The sequence below is a fragment of the Capricornis sumatraensis genome, chromosome 16, assembly GCF_032405125.1.
Source record: "Capricornis sumatraensis isolate serow.1 chromosome 16, serow.2, whole genome shotgun sequence".
Classification (NCBI taxonomy): domain Eukaryota; kingdom Metazoa; phylum Chordata; class Mammalia; order Artiodactyla; family Bovidae; genus Capricornis; species Capricornis sumatraensis.
In genome coordinates this window covers 33,794,548-33,817,442 of record NC_091084.1, presented here as the reverse complement: position 1 = coordinate 33,817,442, position 22,895 = coordinate 33,794,548, and the positions used below count along the sequence as shown (strand labels likewise).

The following is a 22,895-nucleotide window of genomic DNA, read 5'->3' as shown; positions in this document are numbered from 1 at the left end:
GTACTCCTTTCCCAATTTGGAACCAGTCTGTTGTTCCATGTCCAGTTCTAACTGTTGCTTCTTGACCTGCATACAGATTTCTCAGGAGGCAGGTAAGGTGTTATATGTGTGTACACACACACACACACACACACACACACACACACACACTCTGCCCCTTTCTTCTCCTTCTGGATCCCTATAATGTGAATGTTCATAAACTTGATGTCGTCCTTTTCTCGTATTAGACTGTCCTCAAGTTTTAAAATTCTATTTCCTTTTTTATGTTTAGCTTCAGTGATTTTCACTTGTCTGTCTTCCAGTTCACTGATCCATTCCTCTGTATCATCTAATCTAGTGTTGATCCCTTCTAGTGTATTTTTAATTTCAGTTATTGTTCAGTTCGGCAACTTCCCTGGTGGCTTAGAGGGTAAAGCGTCTGCCTGCAATGTGGGAGACTCAGGTTTGATCCCTGCATTGGGAGGATCCCCTGGAGAAGGAAATGGCAACCCACTTCGGTACTTTTGCCTGGAAAATCCCATGGACGGAGGAGCCTGGTAGGCTACCATCCATGGGGTCACAAACAGTTGGACACAACTGAGTGACTTCACTTCACTTCATTGTTCAGTTCTGTCTGGGTCTTCTTTATATTTTCTAACTTTTTGTTAAAAACTTCTAACTTCCATCCTGTTGATACATTCATCTCCCTGCCGCCACCCCAGTTCTTTGAGCATTTTATGATTAGTATCTATCAGGTAGATTGCTTACCTTTATTTCGGCGAGTCCTTTTGCGGTTTTCTTTTGTTCCTTTGTTTGCTACATATGTATCTGTTACCACAGTTTGCCTAATTCACTGTTTTTATTTGTAGGTGAGTTGTATTTCCCCAGTCTTGGAAAAGTGACATCTGTAGGAAATGTCCTGTGGGGTCCAGCAGTGCTGTCCCCTCTGGTCACCAGAGCTATGTGCTTTACAGGTGCCTTCTATGTGTGCCGGGGTCCAGCCCCGGTGGATCCAGGGTAATTCAAAGTGGGGATGGAGTTGGCGAGGAGAGACTTATTTAATTAGAGATATAAAGAGAGATTAGGAAAGAATAGTGTAGTAGCAAAATTAGTGGAGAAAAGAGGCTGAATAACTTGGTTTATGTGGAGAACCAATAAAACTTCGAGACAAGGGGTTTGCACCGTCTCCGTAGGCCACCGGCACCCACTTGAATAGCGGAGGGTGCCCCGCCTTGGGCTCCCTCTCCCGTGGGTCTTAGAAGCCAGTGCAAATAAGTAGACACGGTGAGCCTCCATGCTCCAGATGGGAATTCAGCCAGAAAAACAAGAAAAGACAACACGGGGGAGCCAAGTGTCAGTGCCAAACCCACAACTTTATTTTCAAAAGCAGCTTATATACCCCAAGTTGTACATAAAGAAATAATGGAATATGCAGAATTATGCCGGGGCAGCAGTCCTGACCCTTATTGAGACCAGGCTTTCTTTTTGCATACCTTCCCGTATACAAAAGGTCTTAGGTGGTTTTACATCATCTTCTGGCCAGGGGGCCTGTTAACATTTTTATGGCTCTTTTCCTAGATAAATGTCTATCAACCAGAAAACTCTTTTTCCCTTGAAGTGTTTTTTCTTTAATCTGCATCACCCTCAAAGTACTAAATAAAGTTACATTCCTGTAGCACAAAGGTGCAGTGGGTTATAACAAAGAAAGTACTTAACTCAGAGATCTAGTGTTGCTAATACCAGGACTACTACCTATTTTTTCTACATGCCAACTATATCAACAAATAAAAGATATGAAAACTTGGCAGCAAGTATTGGCTCAACAGTGAAACCTTAATCAGTCCTATTCTAATGATTTTGACTCCTTGGAAGCCCCTACATTCCTAGGATGTTTTAAGCTTCCTGTGCCTCTCGCGGTCGGGAGGCCACAAACAATCACATGCGCAGCTGTAAGAGTCCGGCAGGCACATCAGAGGGGTTTGTGGATTGAAACACTCTTATTATGCCCAGGAGACTTATTATCTAAAAGCTCTAAATTAACTTTTTCCAGAAAAAGGTGGTGGGGAGATAGCCCCCTGTTAATGTTAGAAGAGTAGGTGAAAGGCACAATGCAGTAAGGCAGGCACACTCTGGTTTTGGGGCAGACGCACGAGCAGATCCAGCGAGGCTCCCTTAAGGCCCGACTCGCCTTTGCCTGTCGGGCCCCTTAACCTCGTGACCTTTGCCACAGGTGGGACTCCTCGTGCTGGCTCCCGGCATGTGTGGGCTGCGTGGGTTCTGCCCTTGTGACTGGCTGCCTACTGTAGGCACGCTGGCAGGTGTAGCAGGTCTCTGATCTGGTTGGGCTGCTGGTCTCTGCTGCGCAGGGCCAGATCCTTGTGGCTCTGGCTGCACAGCTGAAGGAATCCTTTTGTTGCTGGTTTGCTGTTGGGTGGGTCTAATTCTTAATTAACAAGACTGCTACAGTGCCATGATAGTTCTGCATCTGGTGGGTGGGGCCAGAGCCACATGGTCCTGAGGCTGGTACCCACCCACTAGTTGGTGAGATCAAGGGTCCAGAACTGGGTCCTGGGGTCTTTGGCTGCTGGGTGGGGGGGCCAAGAGCTAGCGTCCACCCATTGGGGCCCAAGAGGACAGAGGGTTAGCACTGACCCCCTGGTGGGTGGAGCCAGATCCCAGTCTCTGGCAGCAGGGCCCTGGGGTTCTAGGGTTGGAGCTGGCTGCAGTTGGGCAGGGCTAGGGCCCAGGAAGTCCTGGGACTGGTGCCCCACTGGTGAGTACATTGGAGCCACGATGGTCCCAGGGCTGATGTCAGCTCACTCCTTGGTGGGGGGGTGGGAGAGAGGAGGCTGTGGCCCAGGGGCTTCTGCTGATGGTGTCCACTCACTGGTGGTTGAGTTTGGGTCCCAGGGCTAGTGTTGGCTTGCTGGTGGTTGGGGCCAGGTTCTGGGCCCCATGGTGGTCTGGGCTGAGTCCCAGGGCAGCTGGAGGCTCAAGGGATTCTAAGGCAGATGGACTGCTGGGAGGTGGCATCATGTCCCCACCCAGCTAGCTGCCTGGCCGGTGGCTTCTGGGAATGGTGCCAATCGGGCAAAAATTAAACTAGATAATGCGTTTAAAGGGCTGTGTACTAGGTATTGACAAAGTTGTTACTCAATCTCCTTGAAAATAGAAAATACTTTGAACTGAGTAATAATGAAAACACAGTCTATCAAAATTTGTATGACACAGTCATAGCAGGCCTTAGATGGAATTTTGTGGCTTTAAATGTTTATATTTGTAAAGAAGAAAAAAAAAATCAATGACATGAGTTTTTACCTTAAGAAGTTAGAGGGTAAAAAAGAGATAAACCCCAAACCAACAAAAGGGAATAAAAAGAGGCAGAAATTAATGATATGGAAGACAATCCATATCATAGAGATATGATAGAGAAAAACCAACCAAGTCAGAAGTTGGTTCTTTTTCTTGAAAATAGTATATCAAAACTGACAAAGGAAGAATGAAAAACCTCTATCTATTAAGCATCTGAATTAAACTGAGACTGAAGGCGAAATATGTGAAAGGTTATCCTAGGTATAATGACAATAATCATTGAGCCTAGAAAGAGGCATTCAGTGCAATTTACATGAATAATAGGCTCTGTTAACATTTAATTGAGTGTTTCTAACTTGTTTAATTGTATTAGGTAGGCAGTACTTTCATCAACCAAGGTCATACAATCTGCAAATGGCAGACAGGACTCAAAACTATTTAACTCAGAAGCTCAGATCGTCTATTAAAATTTTCTCTGAGATGAACTACACTCTAGGTGAAGATAATATCCTCCTAGGTTAGTCACTTTTTGGCGTGAAGTGAAAGTTGCTCAGTCGTGTCCAACTCTTTGCAACCCCATGGATTATACAGTCCATGGAATTCTCCAGGCCAGAATACTGGACTGGGTAGCCTTTCCCTTCTCCAGGGGATCTTCCCAACCCAGGTATCAAACCCAGGTCTCCCTCATTGCAGGCAACTCTTTACCAGCTGAGCCATCAGAGAAGCCCAAGAATCTGGGGTGCATAGCCTATCCCTTCTTCAGCAGATCTTCCCGACCCAGGAATCAAACCAGGGTCTCCTGCATTGCAAGTGGATTCTTTACCAACTGAGCTCTCAGGGAATATAATTTTGAAGAATTTTTCTTTTACTTGTATTCAGAGCACACTGTTATTAGTAATGCCACAGAGTCATTCAACCCCCTAATTGGTATTCATATTACTAATACATGTAGGGTCAGAATCCAGGGTACTGGTGGGTTTTGCTTCCAGTGGAAGGTATGACTGAGTGAGAAAGAAAGGAGCAAGTTTATCCTTGATGTGGGGACCATTTTCGATTCCTTTCTTCTGACTTCTGACTCCTGCAAGGCACTCACCAAATGTCAGCTAATGAATAAATGAGAAATGAGTGGCTGGCTAAAAAGTCAACATTTAAGATCCTGCAGATTAAATATTTGTACCTAATGCCGTGTTTGGCACCTAGTAGGGGTTCATTAATTATTGAAGAGGATGACATCTCCACCATTTTATTAATTCATTCAGCAAAGTATTTATCAAACCTCAGCCAGGTCTTGGGCATTCAATAAGGACATATGGTTTAATATAAGGATGATTCACACATGGTTTCTACTTTATGTAAGAATCTAGATGGAGTCTAGAATTGGATACATGTAACTATGACAGATGATAGAAACCAGTAAATGCTGATATGACTGCCACTCAAGTGTTTTGAGTTTGAAGCTAGGAAGACAAAGGAAGCTCTTTCCCCGTCAAACTGGTTTCTCTAGATTTCCTCTGTCACGTTCTACTTGGCAACCTCATAGCCTCAAACTTCTCTTCTCACTGAATTTATCCTAAATCTTTGTTCTAATTTGTCTCCCTATCTCCATCTTCTCAGACGTTATCTCTGTTGAAATACTCTGCCTGCACTGTAAACTCCACGTGTCCAAAACAGAATTCATAATTCGCTGCCAATCTATCCTGGCCTTTTTGAAGATGAGAGAGGAAAAGAAAATACACACACACACCACAATAAAGGGCGGTGAGGAATAGGGAAATTACAGCACTCAGAGACAAGGAGATAAGAACAATGACTCAGTATGTCTTCAGGTTTTGCAATGTGCTCTATACTGTCTCCATCTATTTCCCAATTCCTACCATAAAAAGGGGAAATGTGATCCTTTTCTATTTAAAAAAAAATATTCACTTATTCATTCATTTGGCTGCGCCTAGGCTTGCATCAGTGACTTGATGGACGTGAGTTTGAGGGAACTCCGAGAGTTGGTGGTGGACAGGGAAGCCTGCCATGATGCAATTCATGCGGTTGCAGAGTCGGACACGACTGAGCGACTGAACTGAACTGAGGTTTAGTTGTCATACGCAGGATCTTTGATTGTGGCATGTAGGCTCTAGTTCCCTGGCCAGGGATTGAAATCTGTGTCCCCTACATTGGGATTGTGGAGTCTAAGCCAGAGGAGCTACCCCTCGCCCAAGGTCGGGGCAGCGACTGAGAGGAGCTACCCCACGTCCGAGGTCAAGGGTGGCCACCGAGACAAACTACCCCACATCCGAGGTCAGGGGCGGTGGCCAATAGAAGCTACCCCATGTCCAAGGTCACAGGTGGCGGCCAAGAGGAGCTACACCATGTCTGAGGACAGGGGCAGTGGCCGGGAGGAGCTACCCCACCTCCAAGAAGTGGCGCATGGGCACAGGACGGTCAAGAGGAGCTACACCACGTTCAAGGTCAGGAGGGGCGGCTGCGAGGAGATAACCCTCCTCCAAGGTAAGGAGCAGCGGCTGTGCTTTGCTGGAGCAGCTGTGAAGAGATACCCCACATCCAAGGTAAGAGAAACCCAAGTAAAACGGTAGGTGTTGCGAGAGGGCATCAGATGGCACACACTATGAAACCATAATCACAGAAAACTAGCCAATCTGATCACACAGACCACAGCCTGACCTAACTCAATGGAACTAAGCCATGCCATGTGGGGCCACCCAAGAAGAATGGGTCATGGTGGAGAGGTCTGACAGAATGTGGTCCATTGGAGAAGGGAATGGCAAATCACTTCAGTATTCTTGCCTTGAGAACCCCATGAACAGCATGAAAAGGCAAAATGATAGGATACTGAAAGAGGAACTCCCCAGGCCAGTAGGAGCCCAATATGCTACTGGACATCAGTGGAAAAATAACCCCAGAAAGAATGAAGGGATGGAGCCAAAGCAAAAACAATACCCAGTTGTGGATGTGACTGGTGATAGAAGCAAGATCCGATGCTGTAGAGAACAATATTGCATAGGAACCTGGAATTCAGGTCCATGAATCAAAGCAAATTGGAAGTGGTCAAACAGGAGATGGCAAGGGTGAATGTCGAGATTCTAGGAATCAGCGAACTAAAATGGACTGGAATGGGTGAATTTAACTCAGATGACCATTGTATCTACTACTGTGGGCAGGAATCCCTTAGAAATGTAGTAGTCATCATGGTCAACAAAAGAGTCCGAAATGTAGTACTTACATGCAATCTCAAAAACAACAGAATGATCTCTGTTCGTTTCCAAGGCAAACCATTCAATATCACGGTAATCCAAGTCTATGCCCCAACCAGTAATGCTGAAGAAGCTGAAGTTGGATGGTTCTATGAAGACCTACAAGACCTTTTAGAACTAACACTCCAAAAAGATGTCCTTTTCATTATAGGGGACTGGAATGCAAAAGTAGGAAGTCAAGAAACACCTGAAGTAACAGGCAAATTTGGCCTTGGAGTACGGAATGAAGCAGGGAAAAGGCTGAGTTTTGCCAAGAGAATGCACTGGTCATAGCAAACACCCTCTCCCAACAACAGAAGACTCTACACATGGACATCACCTGATGGTCAACACCAAAATTAGATTGATTATATTCTTTGCAGCCAAAAATGGAGCAGCTCTATACAGTCAGCAAAAACAAGACCGGGAGCTGACTGTGGCTCAGATCATGAACTCCTTATTACCAAATTCAGACTGAAATTGAAGAAAGTAGGGAAAACCACTAGACCATTCTGGTATGACCTAAATCTAATCCCTTATGATTATACAGTGGAAGTGAGAAATAGGTTTAAGGGACTAGATCTGATACAGAGAGTGTCTGATGAACTATGGAATGAGGTTCGTGACACTGTACAGGAGACAGGGATCAAGACCATCCTCATGGAAAAGAAATGCAAAAAAGAAAAATGGCTGTCTGGGGAGGCCTTACAAATAGCTGTGAAAAGAAGAGAAGTGAAAAGCAAAGGAGAAAGGGAATGCAGAGTTCCAAAGAATAGCAAGAAGAGATAAGAAAGCCTTCTTCAGCGATCAATGCAAAGAAATAGAGGAAAACAACAGAATGGAAAGACTAGAGATCTCTTCAAGAAAATTAGAGATACCAAGGGAACATTTCATGCAAAGATGGGCTCGATAAAAGACAGAAATTGTATGGACCTAACACATGCAGAAGATATTAAGAAGAGGTGGCAAGAATACACAGAAGAACTGTACAAAAAAGAGCTTCATGACCCAGATAATCATGATGGTGTGATCACTCACCTGGAGACAGACATCCTGGAATGTGAATTCAAGTGGTCCTTAGAAAGCATCACTACAAACAAAGCTAGTGGAGGTGATGGAATTCCAGTTGAGCTATTTCAAATCCTGAAAGATGATGCTATGAAAGTGCTGCACTCAATATGCCAGCAAATTTGGAAAACTCAGCAGTGGCCACAGGACTGGAAAAGGTCAGTTTTCATTCCAATCCCAAAGGAAGGCAATGCCAAAGAATGCTCAAATTACCACACAATTGCACTCATCTCATACGCTAGTAAAGTAATGCTCAAAATTCTCCAAGCCAGGCTTCAGCGTACATTAACTGTGAACTTTCAGATGTTCAAGTCGGTTTTAGAAAAGGCAGAGGAACCAGAGATCAAATTGCCAACATCTGCTGGATCATCGAAAAAGCAAGAGTTCCAGAAAAACATCTATTTCTGCTTCATCGACTATGCCAAAGCCTTTGACTATGTGGACCACAAAAAACTGTGGCAAATTCTGAAAGAGATGGGGATACCAGACCACCTGACCTACCTCTTGAGAAACCTATATGCAGGTCAGGAAGCAACAGTTAGAACTGGACATGGAACAAAAGAGTAGTTCCAAATAGGAAAAGGAGTACGTCAAGGCTGTATATTGTCACCCTGCTTATTTAATTTATATGCAGAGTACATCATGAGAAACACCGGGCTGGAAGCAGCACAAACTGGAATCAAGATTGCTGGCAGAAATATCAATAACCTCAGATATGCAGATGACACCACCCTTATGGCGGAAAGTGAAGAGGAACTAAAGAGCCTCTTGAAGGTGAAGAGGAGAGTGACAAGGTTGGCTTAAAGCTCAACATTCAGAAAATGAAGATCACTGCATCCGGTCCCATCACTTCATGGGAAATAGATGGAGAAACAGTGGAAACAGTGTCAGACTTTATTTTCTCATGCTCCAAAATCACTGCAAATGGGGATTGCAGACATGAAATTAAAAGATGCTTACTCCTTGGAAGGAAAGTTAGGACCAACCTAGGTAGCATATTGAAAAGCACTGACATTACTTTGCCAACAAAGGTCCGTCTAGTCAAGGCTATGGTTTTTCCAGTGGTCATGTATGGATGTGAGAGTTGGACTGTGAAGAAAGCTGAGCGCCGAAGAATTGATGCTTCTGAACTGTGGTGTTGGAGAAAACTCTTGAGAGTCCCTTGGACTGCAAGGAGATCCAACCAATCCATTCTAAAGATCAGTCCTGGGTGTTCATTGGAAGGACTGATGCTGAAGCTGAAACTCCAACACTTTTGCCACCTCATGCGAAGAGTTGACTCTTTGGAAAAGACCCTGATGCTGGGAGGGATTGGGGGCAGGAGAAGGGGACAACAGAGGATGAGATGGCTGGATGGCATCACCAACTCGATGGACATGAGTTTGAGTGAACTTGGGGAGTTGGTGATGGACAGGAAGGCCTGGCGTGCTGTGATTCATGGGGTGGCAAAGAATCAGACACAACTGAGCAACTGAACTGAACTGAAACCACTGGACCACCAAGGAAGTCCATTGATTTTCTATTTTATAACCACAAAAAGTTTCAAAGGCAAGTCTTTCACTTAATATTCATGTGGGAGGGAATTTAAATCCGTACATCCATGAGCAATATCTGAACTCCTCTCGTCTTTCACTTGATATTCCCGTGGGAAGGAATTTAGATCCTCACTTCCATGAGCAATTTCTGAACGCCTCTAAAAGAAAACAGCACGATGTGGCGACAATGCACAAAGACCACTGTTTGTTCTACTTAACATAATGCTGCTTAATAAGGTCAGAACTTGAGAGAGCAGGCAGGGCAGAGACTAGTTTAACTACTAAGATCTCTGAGGAAACTTCCCTCATAAATTATATTCTTTCTTTTCTATTAGGTACGCAGTATTAAGAATCTAGAGGAAAGTTTAACACTCATAACTGAAGTTATGGAATTAAGAGCACTAAGACATCCAGTGAATGGATAACCTGAAATAATTTTGAGTTCATTCATTCCCTCAATACCTTTATTGGGACCCACAAAAAGAGGAAAATAAATTATATGGACATGGCAGAATGGCTAGCTGGTCAACAACTGGTGACCCTGTCCTCCCAGGAACACAGCTGGACACATTCCCCAGAATTCTTTCCAGTAAGATGGGCCACATGATTAAGTTTCGTCCAAAGCAACATGGGCACTCTACCGTCTTCCCCTGCTGGCTCCTTCAACAGAGAAAACTTTGTAAACTGGGAGAATAGCAGAGCCCAGAGATGGAAGGAACCTGGGTCTCAGGTAACTTGGAAATCTGTTCACCAACCAGAAACACCCATGCTGGACTTTACATGAGAAGAGAAATAATCTCAGGAAAGTTACCAGCTGGGTTCCAGTGTCCTTACATCAAGGACTTTTACCTGATCAAGAATAAAAGCTCAATAAATATTAGCTTTCATCATTTCAGGAAACAAGGTTTACTTCTTAATTCCTTTTTTTTCCTCAGGCAGAGAGGAAAGCAGGGACCATGGGGATTAGCGAAAAGCATTTAGATGCACTGACCAGTTACAAAATACTAAATGGTATACTGGTATGCTTAAGCAACACTGTAACAATAACTTAAACAGAAAGGAAAAAAACCAAACATTTTCTTCTGGATCCAAAGCATTAAATTTTTTGACTGGTGTCTTGTTGCTGCTGCTGCTGCTGCTGCTGCTGCTAACTCACTTCAGTCGTGTCCGACTCTGTGCGACCCTATAGACGACTCTGTGCGACCCTATAGACAGCAGCCCACCAGGCTCCGCTGTCCCTGGGATTCTCCAGGCAAGAACACTGGAGTGGGTTGCCATTTCCTTCTCCAATGCGGGAAAGTGAAAAGTGAAAGTGAAGTCACTCAGTCATGTCCAACTCTTCGCGACCCCATGGACTGAAGCCCACCAGGCTCCCCCATCCATGGAATTTTCCAGGCAAGAGTACTGGAGTGGGGTGCCATTGCCTTCTCCCTAAAAGATCTAATATAAGATATGGAATATAAAAAGAAAGTGGCACTCCCTTCTCTCTCCCCTTGATAGCAAGCATTTGGAGATATTCTAAAGTTTTGACAATTCACATCACTTTGAGGTTTCACATTGATATAAAATTTGTACAAATAATATTTTATGTTTTTATAATAGTTAACTGATACACTTTAATAAGTCATAATCAACTTTTATTGTTTACATAAATAGATTAGACAATACCTTTGCAAACATGTTTTCTCAACATACTTATATTACAACACAGAAAGTTATCTGTTAAATCTTTTCACAGAGGGAGTGGGAAGAAGTAAAGAAACAGGAGGGTGTTGAAATAAGATTTCTAAACTAATCTTCAGTGATAGGCCTAAAACATTTGGCAATTATTTCCTTTTATAGAGATCACAGGATTGTAAGTTTGAAACATATCAAAAGTGCAGTGCATCAATTTAATTAAAAACACCAGTAGCGTTAAATACATTACCTGGGCATCAAATTTCCCTTTCTACATATATTCAGTCACGTCATTTTACACCTATTAAATAACAATTGAAAACAATAACCATCAAAATTTTAAATCCCGGATCTGGATTAAATCAAGGTAGTAATAATGTTTTCTAAAATCCCAATGTATCTGTTCATCAGTAAAACATAATAGTTGACGATGTCGCCAGAGAGTAAGTTTTTCATGTTTGGAAAGACAATAATCTTGTAACACCTGCTATTAATCAGGTTACTGAGCTGATAATACATTATGATTTTTTTCAAACCTATGTTTCTACTTGAACAAAGCACAAGTTATCATATCAACACAGTAAGTCCCCTACATACAAAACTTCACGTTTCTAACCTTCAAAGATGAGGACATGCGCTCGCATGTCCCATCAGGTAAGCTCACATATCTAGCGTACACTGTCACACGCGTGCACCCTGTACAAGTGGCTGCGCTTTCGTGTACTTTACTGTACAGTGCTGTAGAGTACGGTATTTTTATTTCAAGCCCAGGATGTCTGAAGCAAGCAGAAAAGCAGTGGTGATTTAGCTGGTATCCCCTATTGCTGATGATCTGGAGCTCTTCCATCTCCCACCTCCTTGAGTTAGAACTCTCCTCGCCTGTTCAGTCGATGACAGCCCGTGAGCCATCTGCTATACTATATTACTGTACCTTTCAAGGTACTGTACTATACAAGTAAAGATGTTTATTTTTTGTGTTTACATATTATTTGTGTGAAAAGTCTTATAAATCTATTACAGAACAGTACTGTATAGCCAATTGTGTTGGTTGGGTAGATGAGCTAATTTTGTTGGACTTATAGACAAATTTGACTTACGAACGTGGCTCTCAGAACGGAACTTGTTTTTACGTAGGGAACTTACTGTACCAAATACTTAATCATTCCTGATATGAGGAATCATCTTCACATTAGTACTTCTTTGTTATGCCGTTTAGTCTTGATATCATTAAGCACAATGAATTTTACTTTAATGAATATGCACAATTAAGGCAAAAGGACATAGCCCAGTCCCCTCAATAATCTATCCTCTTACTTTAAAAAACTGCTGTTGAGGCTATACAAATTACAGATCTGCTGGCTAGAAAGACACAACTTGTCCCTTAGAGCAACATCCAGTATTTGGAGCCCGAGGTTAAAATAGTGGTACACATGGCATGTTCCCTTGATCTACCATTATGAGCATTCCTCAGCTATACCCACAATACTGATTTTTCAAATGATCCTGTTCACTTGCTATGCCTCCTAGCGGTAAAGTATGTAGATTATGTTTCCTTGATTAAAATTTTTAATAATTGGGAAATAATCTACTCAGTCTTTGTACACTCTCCATTGAATAATTTTTCATTTTTATAACCATTTCCTCCAAGGCTATTGTGCTTTTCTTCTGCCATTTTCTTCACATAATTAAGAGGTCCAGTCCCCTCAAAGGAGGAGGGATTTCTGAATGAGCCTCCAATTCTATCCCACAAGGTGAAATACTGTCCATAATTATAGTCAAAGAGCATATGGTGGTCTGTGTGATGAGCCGAGCCATTGATAAAAGGCTTTAAGAGCTGGGGAACACGAAAATCACCATCATGAATGGAAATTGTCCAGATATTGACCAAGATGTACAAGCCTAAATAAACTACCTTGTGTAACGGGAAGATAAAAGGGTATATGTGGTAAGGCAGACTCTGAAGGAAGCCGTCCAGAGGGTGAAAAGCGTGACTCGCAAATGGAGTTGGAATCTTCCAGACATGGTGAGGTTTGTGTAAGCGCTACAGAAGAAAAGACCATGTTAATGCCACAGACTTTAGCCAGTGCAACATTCTACTTAGTTTTTCAAGCTCATGCTGTGGGAAATGACCTATCTGAAAAAATCCTGTTGAATTTAGCAAATTACTTTAGAAAATCCCCAAGACAGTAAGATTTTTAGCACAGCCCTTGCAGATTCATAAAGAAGGATACAAACAAAATGTAACTGGTACCTATCATGACTAAGGCTACTTAGGTATTTAATAAGTTAGAGGAAATTCTTGAAAACGAGACAGGATTTATAGTTATCCACTGCTGAAATGTGTATTTTCTCTCTTCCTCTATAAATGAGTCAAGCTTATTACCTTATAAACAAGTCTATGATGAAGGCCTCTGTGAATCCAGTAGATCAGCATGTCAGTGAAGAAGAGAAAGGACAAGACACTAGCAGCGAGCTGAAACCAGCCTATGAGAGACAAAAGGATATGGCAGAATCAAGATTCAGCTCCTAGGATCAGTTTACTTCCCACCCCCCCCCCCACCCCCCCCCAACCCGTAATATATATTTTAACTTTCTACTTTGTATTGGGTTATAGCCAATGAACAATGTTGTGATAGTTTCAGGTGAGCAGTGAAGGGACTCAGCCATATATACACATGTATCCATTCTCCTCCAAACTCCCCTCCCATCCAGGTTGCCATGTAACACTGAGCAGAGTTCCCTGTGCTATACAGCAGATCCTTGTTGGTTATTCATTTTAAATATAGCAGTGTCTACACGTTGATCCCAAACTCCCTAACTATCTGTCCTTCCCCATCAGCAACCATAAGTTCGTTCAGAGGTTACATCTGACAGGTCCGTCTAAGGAGACAAAACAGGATACTAGACCCAAACACTGCCAACTATCTGCTTTGTTAATTCAATATATCACAACTTCCATTTCCCTTGACTCTGGGATCTGTTCATTTTCCTCTCATAAAAACTTGAAGTGTCCTATATAAAATATTTCTTAATTAAGCTATGAGGATACTTATGAAACAGAAAGAGTATACTGCTATGGTATCTTTATTATTTAAATGCTGGAGAATAATGTTATTTATTTTTCCTTTCATATTAATCTTCATAACACACATCTTTACATATGTTACCTCCTCTGCTTAGAATTTTATTTTCCACAAACTACCTTAAGCCATGGTATTATGAGCATTTACTCTGTAACCCAACTCCTTTTGAACTTTCTAACCTCATCTACTCATGTACTAACCAGCCTGGTTCACTTAGCATCCTCCCAACATCTTCAGAGTCTTGCCTGTGTATCTTTACTCAAACCTCTCTCCTTTTACTTTTATTCACAACTCAGCCCACCTTCCAAGGCTGAGCCAATTCAGCACCCTGGTGTGTGACTTTTGTTCCCTCCTCTGAAAACTAAACTTTTACTAGGAGAGCAGGGGTGCTGATGCCAGCAAGCTTGGATTTCAGTCCCAGATCCACCCCTTACTTGTCAAGTGAGCTCAGCAAATTACTGAAACTCTTCTGTACACTTAATTTACTCACCTCTAAAGGAGCATATAGTAGTACCGCCTCATAGGATTAATGTAGAATAAGATGGAATGATGCCACGTGAAAAGCTAAGAACTAAAGCTGGTACATATGAACAACAAATTTTAACTCTGTATTATTCTTACTTTCTAATACTAGATACTAGAAATGTACCTTGATGAATTCATTCCAGAATTTCACAAAACTTTAGTCACTGTAGCACTGTTTATAACAGAAAAACAAGAAATAATCTAAAGACCTAAAAGTATGGATCATTTAAATCAAGTTTATTTAAATGGATATTTATACAATGTAATTCTAAAACTAACTGGCATGAAAATATGGGCATAAACATTGGCAAGAAAAAAAAAAAAATCAGAGTCCAAACCAGCATGCATAGCAAGGGTTTCAATTTTGTGACATAAATAATGATGGATTTTTAAAAAAAAATACATGATAGGTTTTTTTTAAAAAAAATTGTCTTCTGATTTTTTTATAAGGATTGATCACTTGAGATTTATCTTTTGGGGGGAGGATTCTTGAATTCAATATAGGTACTAGGAAACAAACTCAAGGCTCCAGCTCTGACAATGCCAATCTTCTCCTGGGCACAATCTCAGCTACAAGAAAGACTTTAAAGTTGAGAAGAAATTAAAGAAATGCACGTATGTGGCAGGACACGAACAAATTAAAGTAGAATACTGAAAACAAACTGGGCTTCCCAGGTGGCACTAGTGGGAACCTGCCTGCCAATGCAGGAAACGTAAGAGACGTGGGTTCAATCCCTGGGTTGGGAAGATCCCCTGGAGGAGGGCATAGCAATCCACTCCAGTATTCTTGCCTGGAGAAACGCACAGACAGAGAAGCTTGGTGGGCTACAGCCGATATGGTCGCAAAGAGTCAGACACAACTGAAGCAACTAAGCACGCACACATAAGAACAAACTGAAGAACTTTTAATTATTTTGAAGAAAAGAAGAGGCAGATTTGACTCCTTCAAGAAACCCATCTGTGCCTGAAGTTTACACTATATACGGAAACTCTTACACCATATATGGAAACTCACCGTATGGAAACTCTCCTATGCCGTCATAGAGTCTGCTGTAACCTCTCACCTCTAGCAGGAACAGTAAAACCGTGGGGATGCTCATCCATGGCATTGACTGGACAGAATGTGCAATCTCTCGAGAGACTTGATTCTGAAAATGAAGTTTCCAATACTTACAAAGCACAGAATCCATGGTAAACAAAACTAGCACACAACTGTTCCAGATTGGATTTTGAACGTCTCTTTTATATGAAGGCACTTACCTCCAAACAGCTTCTACTAAAATGTTACTGTTTGGGCAGAGGTGTGTAAAAAAACATTCCTTTTGCAGGAAGCAAATGCAACAAATATTTTAAATTCTAAAACTTCTTTTCCCCTTCCTACAAAATCTCTATTCCAAATCTCTATTTACAGAATAATAATTTCTTTCATAATTAACTCCCATCGCCATCCCTCTCTACATTTTCCCCCTCACTCTTTGTAGTGACTGACAAATACAAGTAACTGAAACAGAAAAGTCACTAAACAGGTCTCTATCTGCTGAGTTTGGATTACCTAGTCAAAAACTATATACACAGTAAAAGCATATTTCAGCTTGTGAAAGTTTAATATTAAAACAATTATACAAATGTATACATTTATTTATTGATTACTGTCAGCAAAGAAATTCTTGTCTATGTGTTTAGCAAGACCAGGCTTACAGTTAAAAAAAAAAAAAGTACAGTTTATTTATCTGTTTAAATTAAGGAAAGGAGAGAGAAGACTAGTTCTTCCAAAAATATCCCGCTTGGAGCTGGTTTTAGAAACTCTAAAGGTTATAACCAGTTTAATCTGAAAATCTCACAAATATTGATACATCACATTGCTATTTTTACTGTAACAGTAATTAAACAATAGATAAGAAAACCACCTACCTTTAAAAATTGTGGGTGTTTCATTAATAAATGATCATACACAAAATAATAACTCAGTGTTGCAAAGAAGAAATACAGTATAAAAGCACCAAGATTTGTTACAATCAGGAGAGTGATAGCTTGTCGGAAGATGTTGTCCTCTGGCCATGTGGCTGGATATATGTACGGTGTAAAAACATAATAATCTGCAATACTGAGTACAAGATCCATCTTAGCCCCTAAAGGATAAACAGGTAACAACAATTACTTCCCCATGTTGACATTTCTCAAAGCAAAAATTTTTCAGAAAAACTATATATAAAGTTCCTGCCTTCATAAGCATATGAAGTACAAGCCTGCTGCTACTGCAATCCTGTAAATGCCATCATTAGAGCCAGAAGGGGTCTTCAATGTCATCTCTGGACTAGGGCCCAGTCTCTTCATCTTATACGTGGGGACACCAAAGCTCAGTGAGAGAAACTGGGACCCACAAAACTTCTCCAAGGCCAGGCTGATGGCTGGCATTGAGTCCAGATCTAACTGCATCTCAGTGTTTGCTTCCACTATATGCCAGAAGACAGGGTAATAGTTAGCATGCAAATAGTAAAGGTATTTAGATAAATGGCTTTCTCCTTCGGCTGCAAGTTTCAGCGGCATCTTTCTCCTAAAAGGATTCAGATTTCAGAGACTTTGCTTCAGTGCTGAGACTTTAGGTCAATTCCCTAAAGGGTTCTATGTTGTGACCACAACCATAACAGTCAGAGACTATCTATTTTTGTGACTGACCGGAACTCTCACTGATGGAACAAAAGATGTATTCTTGACCCTGAAAACTAGAATACATTTATTCCCCCCCACCCCCGCTGCCAGCTTCCCGACCTTGGGGGTTGGCAAACTGTGGTCCCACAGGGCCTGAATCCAGTGCCTGTTTCTGTAAGGAAGCTTTGTTGAAACACAGCTATGTCCACATGTGTCTATTATATTGTCTATAGCTGCTTCTCTATACTACAAAGTCAAGGTTGAGTCACTGTAACAGACACAGCATGGCTCACAAATGTTTATTATCTAGCCCTTTGAAAGGAAAGTATGCCAGCTTCAGTTCCAGATGCTTAAACTTTGAAAAACTTAAGTTGAGTCTATATTCATGATCCTGGATAAACTGTTCAGCAAATTCACAGTCAGCTTTTGTGGGCTGATCACTGACTCCGTCACTGACAATCTATTTTCTCATTTTTCACTGCACTGTTGGTAGTGAGAAATGTTCCCAGTATTCTAAACAGCCCTCATCTATAACTAAAACTTTTGAACAACAGCAACAATAAGAAAAACGAGTCCGAAAATTGCCATTGAGTGTCCAGTCTCTTAAAATCAAATTCCAGAAGTTCTTTATTTATTAGGACATTTAGCCCCTTGTTTGTGATATGAGTTGCAAGCATTTTTTCTCACATTGACATGGAAGAAAATTTATAATCAATTGACATAAATCCTTCATCATATATTGTTAATTCACTTAAACTACACCAGGTGATGAGCACACAAAGATTAAAAAGATTCAGTCTAAATCCATCTTCAAAATAAGGCAGCTATAGGAAGGAACTGTTCTATCGATTCAAGTGCTACAATAAAGGTTGTTGTTGTTTAGTTGCTAAGTTGTGTCCGACTCCTTTGGGACCCCATGGACTGCAGCCTGCAGTTCCTCTGTCCATGGGATTTCCTAGGCAAGAATACTGGAGTGGGTTGCCATTTCTTTCTCCAGTGTTTCTTTCTGACCCAGGGATTGAACCTGCATCTCCTGCATTGGGAAGTGGATTCTTTACCACAGGGCTACCCAGAAGCCCTACAAAAAAGGTACATATATGCAAACTGTACCAAATTAGAAAAGACAACAGAACTATCTCCTTTTACAACAGAAGGCTGTTGTAAGTAAAGTGAAGTACTTTGATTTGGGCTTTGAAGGACATTACCAGGGGAAAAAAAGGGGGAGGGTAATTATTTCAATTAGAAATAACAACTGCAAAGGCATGAAAGGCCATGGTTCATTCACGGCTCATGGGATGTGGCAAGGTGGATGCTTAAGAGCGTGACAAGGGTGAAGCAGAGGGAAAAAAAAAACGGTGGAAGATGAACCTGGTAAAAGGAAACTGGTATCAGACTGCTTTTGCTATTGGATCTGGTGCCCCACTAAGGAACTGAACTTTCCCTCGCACATGACGGAGGAGACACGAAAGACTTTCGATGAGGGAAGAGGTATCAACAGACCCATATTTTATAAAAACTGTTGCGTTAGGAATGTGTTGTACTGATGAGACGCAGGGAGACTGGTTGCTCCTAACTAGTGTGGTACACTAGCCTAGAGAGGATGATTGCCTGACCTCAGACAACAGCTATACAAATAGACATATTCATCAGAGACTTAGAAGTCTAATGCAAACAATTATACAGAAAGAATAAACAACAAGATCCTACTACATAGCACAGGGAACATATTCAATATCCTATTATAAACCATAATGGAGAAAAACATGAAAACCAATCATCAGAAACTAATAAAATTCTGTAAATCAACTATACATCAATTTAAAAATATCTAAGATGATTGTTTTTTTTACCTTGCCTGAACGGATGATGATGTTATCAAAATAGGGAATACTGTGGAGCTAGTGCATTTGGGTGCAACAGGAACTTTGGGGGTACGAGGAATGATGGGCTCAGTTTGGATCTGAAGTCTAATTGCTGTGGCTCACCTGGATTCCCGGATGAAAGCACTAGACTACATGCGGACATGAATCTGAAGATCAAAAGGAGCCTAGTTGCTGAGGCCATAAAGGACAGAGCAGCAGGTCACATACATTAAGTAACATCCGAAACAAACATTTAAGAAGAACCTGACAACTGAAAAGAATATTGCTATACCACTAAAAGCTACATCCCTGGTGGCTCAAACGGTAAAGAAACTGCCTGCAATGCAGCAGACCTGGGTTCCATCCCTGGGTTGGGAACGTCACCTGGAGAAGGAAATGGCAACCACACCAGTATTCTTGCCTGAAGAATCCCAGGGACAGAGGAGCCCGGCAGGCTAAGTCCATAGGGTTGCACAGAGTCAGACATGACTAAAGCAAATTAGCATACACTCACACACACATTTTAAAGGTTGGTAGGAGTTGGTGAACCAGTCTTGCATATTACCTGTAATGCCAAACAGCCATAATTCCATATACAGTAAGTCCCCTACATACGAATAAGTTCTGTTCCTAAGTCCAACAAAGTCAGCCAAAGTATCCAGTAACACAACCGGCTACATGGTACTGTTATGTAATGGGTTTATAATGCTTTTCACAGAAAGAATACACACAAAAAAACAAACAAAAATTACAACATTTTAAATTTTACCCATACAATACCTTGAAAGGTACAGTAGTACAGTACAATAGCTGGCATACAGACAGGGGGTGGCATCAAGTGAACAGGCAAGAAGCCTTACTGGCGAGAGGAGGGGACAGCAGGAGGAGGAGGGAGAGGGTAGAGCTAAGGACTGTCAGCAACAGGGGACGGAGGCGAGGCTGCAACTTCACCAACGCTGGCAGAATGCACGTTCACACCTTTGAAAATTCAAAACTTAGAGGTTCCTACGTACGGGACTTGGTGTAGTATGTGGAACAGTATCATGCAGCTAAAGATAGCTCAAACATTAACCATGAGCATTCTTTAACTTAATTTAACTTTTAATATCCGATGTAAGTAAAAACTGTAATAAGCTCTCAGTCCCTACCTATTAAAAAAACTCTTAACTGAAGACCATGCGAGTTGTATTGATTGGAATGTTCCCTGTATATAACTGCTGTGATAATAAACCGGTGCCTAGAAGGAAGGAGGAAATGTACCTCAGACCATCTGGAGGCAGCTGAGATACCGTGAGATGAAACCTGTTTTAAAGTGTTTCCAGAATATGTGGGATGTAGTAAATAGGTACTCACAAATATATTGCAGTAATTTATGACAAAGAGTATGTCAAGGCTGTAAATTGTCACCCTGCTTATTTAACTTAGATGCAGAGTACATCATGAGAAAGGCTGGGCTGGAGGAAGCACAAGCTGGAATCAAGATTGCTGGGAGAAATATCAATAACCTCAGATATGCAGATGACACCACCCTTATGGCAGAAAGTGAAGAAGAACTAAAGAGCCTCTTGATGAAAGTGAAAGAGGAGAGTGAAAAAGTTGGCTTAAAGCTCAACATTCAGAAAACAAAGATCATGGCATCCGGTCCCATCACTTCATGGCAAATAGTTGGGCAAACAGTGGAAACAGTGGCTGACTTTATTTTTCTGGGCTCCAAAATCACTGCAGATGGTGACTGCAGACATGAAATTAAAAGATGCTTCCTCCCTGGAAGGAAAGTTATGACTAACCTAGACAGCATATTAAAAAGCAGAGACATCACTTTGTCAACAAAGGTCCATCTAGTCAAGGCTATGGTTTTTCCAGTAATCATGTATGGATGTGAGAGTTGGACTGTGAAGAAAGCTGAGCACTGAAAAATTGATGTTCTTGAACCGTGGTGTTGGAAAAGACTCTTGAGAGTCCCTTGGACTGCAAGGAGATCCAACCAGTCCATTCTAAAGGAGATCAGTCCTGGGTGTTCACTGGTGGGACTGATGTTGAAGCTGAAACTCCAATACTTTGGCCACCTGATGTGGAGAGCTGACTCATTTGAAAAGACCCTGATGCTGGGAAAGATTGAGGGCAGGAGGAGAAGGGGACGACAGAGGATGAGATGGTTGGATGGCACCACTGACTCAATGGACGTGGGTTTGGGTGAACTCTGGGAGCTGGTGATGGACAGGGAGGTCTGGCATCCTGTGGTTCATGGGGTTGCAAAGAGTCAGACACAACTGAGCAACTGAACTGAACAAAAAAAGTTTGAAATCACTAACAATTATGATCTCAAAACTGCAATTCAATTTTGAAGTTTATATTCAAACCCACATCTATGAAATGGAAAAAGCAAATCTAGGTTGGGTTACAGAACTGTTCTAAGATTTAGAGATGAAGTATAGGGTGTGGCATTATCTGACATGTGGAACCTCCTCAACAAACAGGAGCTATAATTACTACTGTTACAGGAACCACAGCTGAGTCAAAATTAACCTAAGGCAGAAAAAAGTGTTATTTGATTTTAAAAAATTGCTCATTTCTAATATCAACATTTACTATACATGAGGTACTGTAAATATTAACTCATTTAACCCTTTCAAGGTACACCCTAAAAGTTAGGTACTAGCATTATTCTTATATGAAATCTGGACACAAAATTCCCAGAGTGATCAAGTAAACAAATGCTGGGGCTGGGACTCAATCACCCTCAGGCTGGTTGCAAAATCCACGGACTTCAACCAAGTTCTACTGCTTCTTCATCATTATCTCTTCTGCTCCTTAAACTTTCAAATTCTCAGTGACCTTACAAGCTCACATACTTTTGCATATAATTTTAAAGTGTTAATAGAAAGCCAAGGTCTCTATAGCCATCTTAATTACAGGACAATAACTGGGGCTTGCACAAATAATCACCAATTCTTCAACCTAATTCCTTTGCCTCTTGAAGGAAAAAGGAAAAAAAAAAAAACCCCAAGAACAGAAAGAAATTAGTCGCAAAACGCTTTACTAGGGTTCAGTGGACTAACTTGCCTTGAAATAGATTTTCGCAATAGCCAACATCAAACACTTCTTCAGGTCCATTCTCATGTTTTGTTTCTTTCACGTCCAAGCCTCCTCGTGCCCTGAAAGAGGCGCTCTGGCCAGGCAGAGGCCCCTAACCTGGAGGTCTCTGGCTGCAACTCGCCTCCCGCCAGCCCCGGGCCAGCGCGCGTGCCCTGCACCCTGCACTCGCCCCATCACAGCCCCCCAGCCAGCTACCTGCTCGTCCCTGCCAACGGTCAGCGCAGGAGTCCTTGAGCCAAATTTCGCATACAGAGGCCCAGCTCCTGCCCAGGGCCTTATGTCCAGGAAGAAGTCAACAAACGCCAGCGGGATGGGGGAGAAAGGGGAGAGACAGACACGCTCTCAACTTCACCTCCTGGGTCTTGCCGAAGTCTCTCTAACCCACCAGCCCCCTTTCTTCCTCTCCTCATGCATTCCGCTGAGGTGTATTCGGCCTCCTTTCTCAGCCCCAATGTCATCCTTACCTAGAAAGAATCGGCCGCCCGAGCCCAGCCTCCAACTTGGTTCCTCCGGGGCACCTGCAGTTCCAGCTAGTGGATCGCCGCGGTCAGTCAAGCAGCGAAGTCGGGAAGGGCGTAGCCTGACCTCACGCTCGGGGCGGCCGGCGCCGCCAGCCAATCAGAGGCTAGCGACATAAGCTGATATGACGGCAGATCGCGCGACTTGGCTGACGGCGGCTCTCAGCGGTCACGTGGGCGCCGCACGCTCCGACACGCCCCTTCCGCCCCTCTCCTGCTGAAGGGAGGCGGGGACCCGATTTAGGTACCAAAGTGACAGAGCGTGGGGTTGTAGGTAGGTTTTTTGTTTGTTTGTTTGTTTGTTTTGCTTTCTCACTGGCGCTGGCGTGTGTAAAGCAGTCTTGTAGGA

The 22,895-nt window shown here is 42.2% G+C and overlaps 1 protein-coding gene across 1 annotated transcript; it reads right to left on the bottom strand.

Annotated features, from left to right (window-relative positions):
* Nucleotides 1-10,774: 10,774 nt before the first annotated feature.
* On the bottom strand, nt 10,775-22,559 carry SC5D (sterol-C5-desaturase). Its single transcript, XM_068988468.1, has 5 exons — nt 22,493-22,559; nt 16,333-16,550; nt 15,437-15,569; nt 13,197-13,297; nt 10,775-12,854 (listed from the first exon to the last, which is right to left on the bottom strand). Exons 2-5 carry the CDS (start codon nt 16,540-16,542, stop codon nt 12,399-12,401), a joined length of 900 nt encoding a protein of 299 aa, XP_068844569.1. The 5' UTR covers nt 16,543-16,550; nt 22,493-22,559; the 3' UTR covers nt 10,775-12,398.
* Between the last annotated feature and the right edge of the window lie 336 nt (nt 22,560-22,895).

Coding starts and splice junctions, on each gene's coding strand:
- SC5D (XM_068988468.1), bottom strand. CDS start 16,542: ATGGATCTTGTACTCAGTATTGCAGATTATTATGTTTTTACACCGTAC. Junction 13,298..15,436: donor CATAGGAGAGTTTCCATACG/GTGAGTTTCCAT, acceptor TGTCTCTCATAG/GCTGGTTTCAGCTCGCTGCT. Junction 12,855..13,196: donor ATCATAGACTTGTTTATAAG/GTAATAAGCTTG, acceptor TTTCTTCTGTAG/CGCTTACACAAACCTCACCA.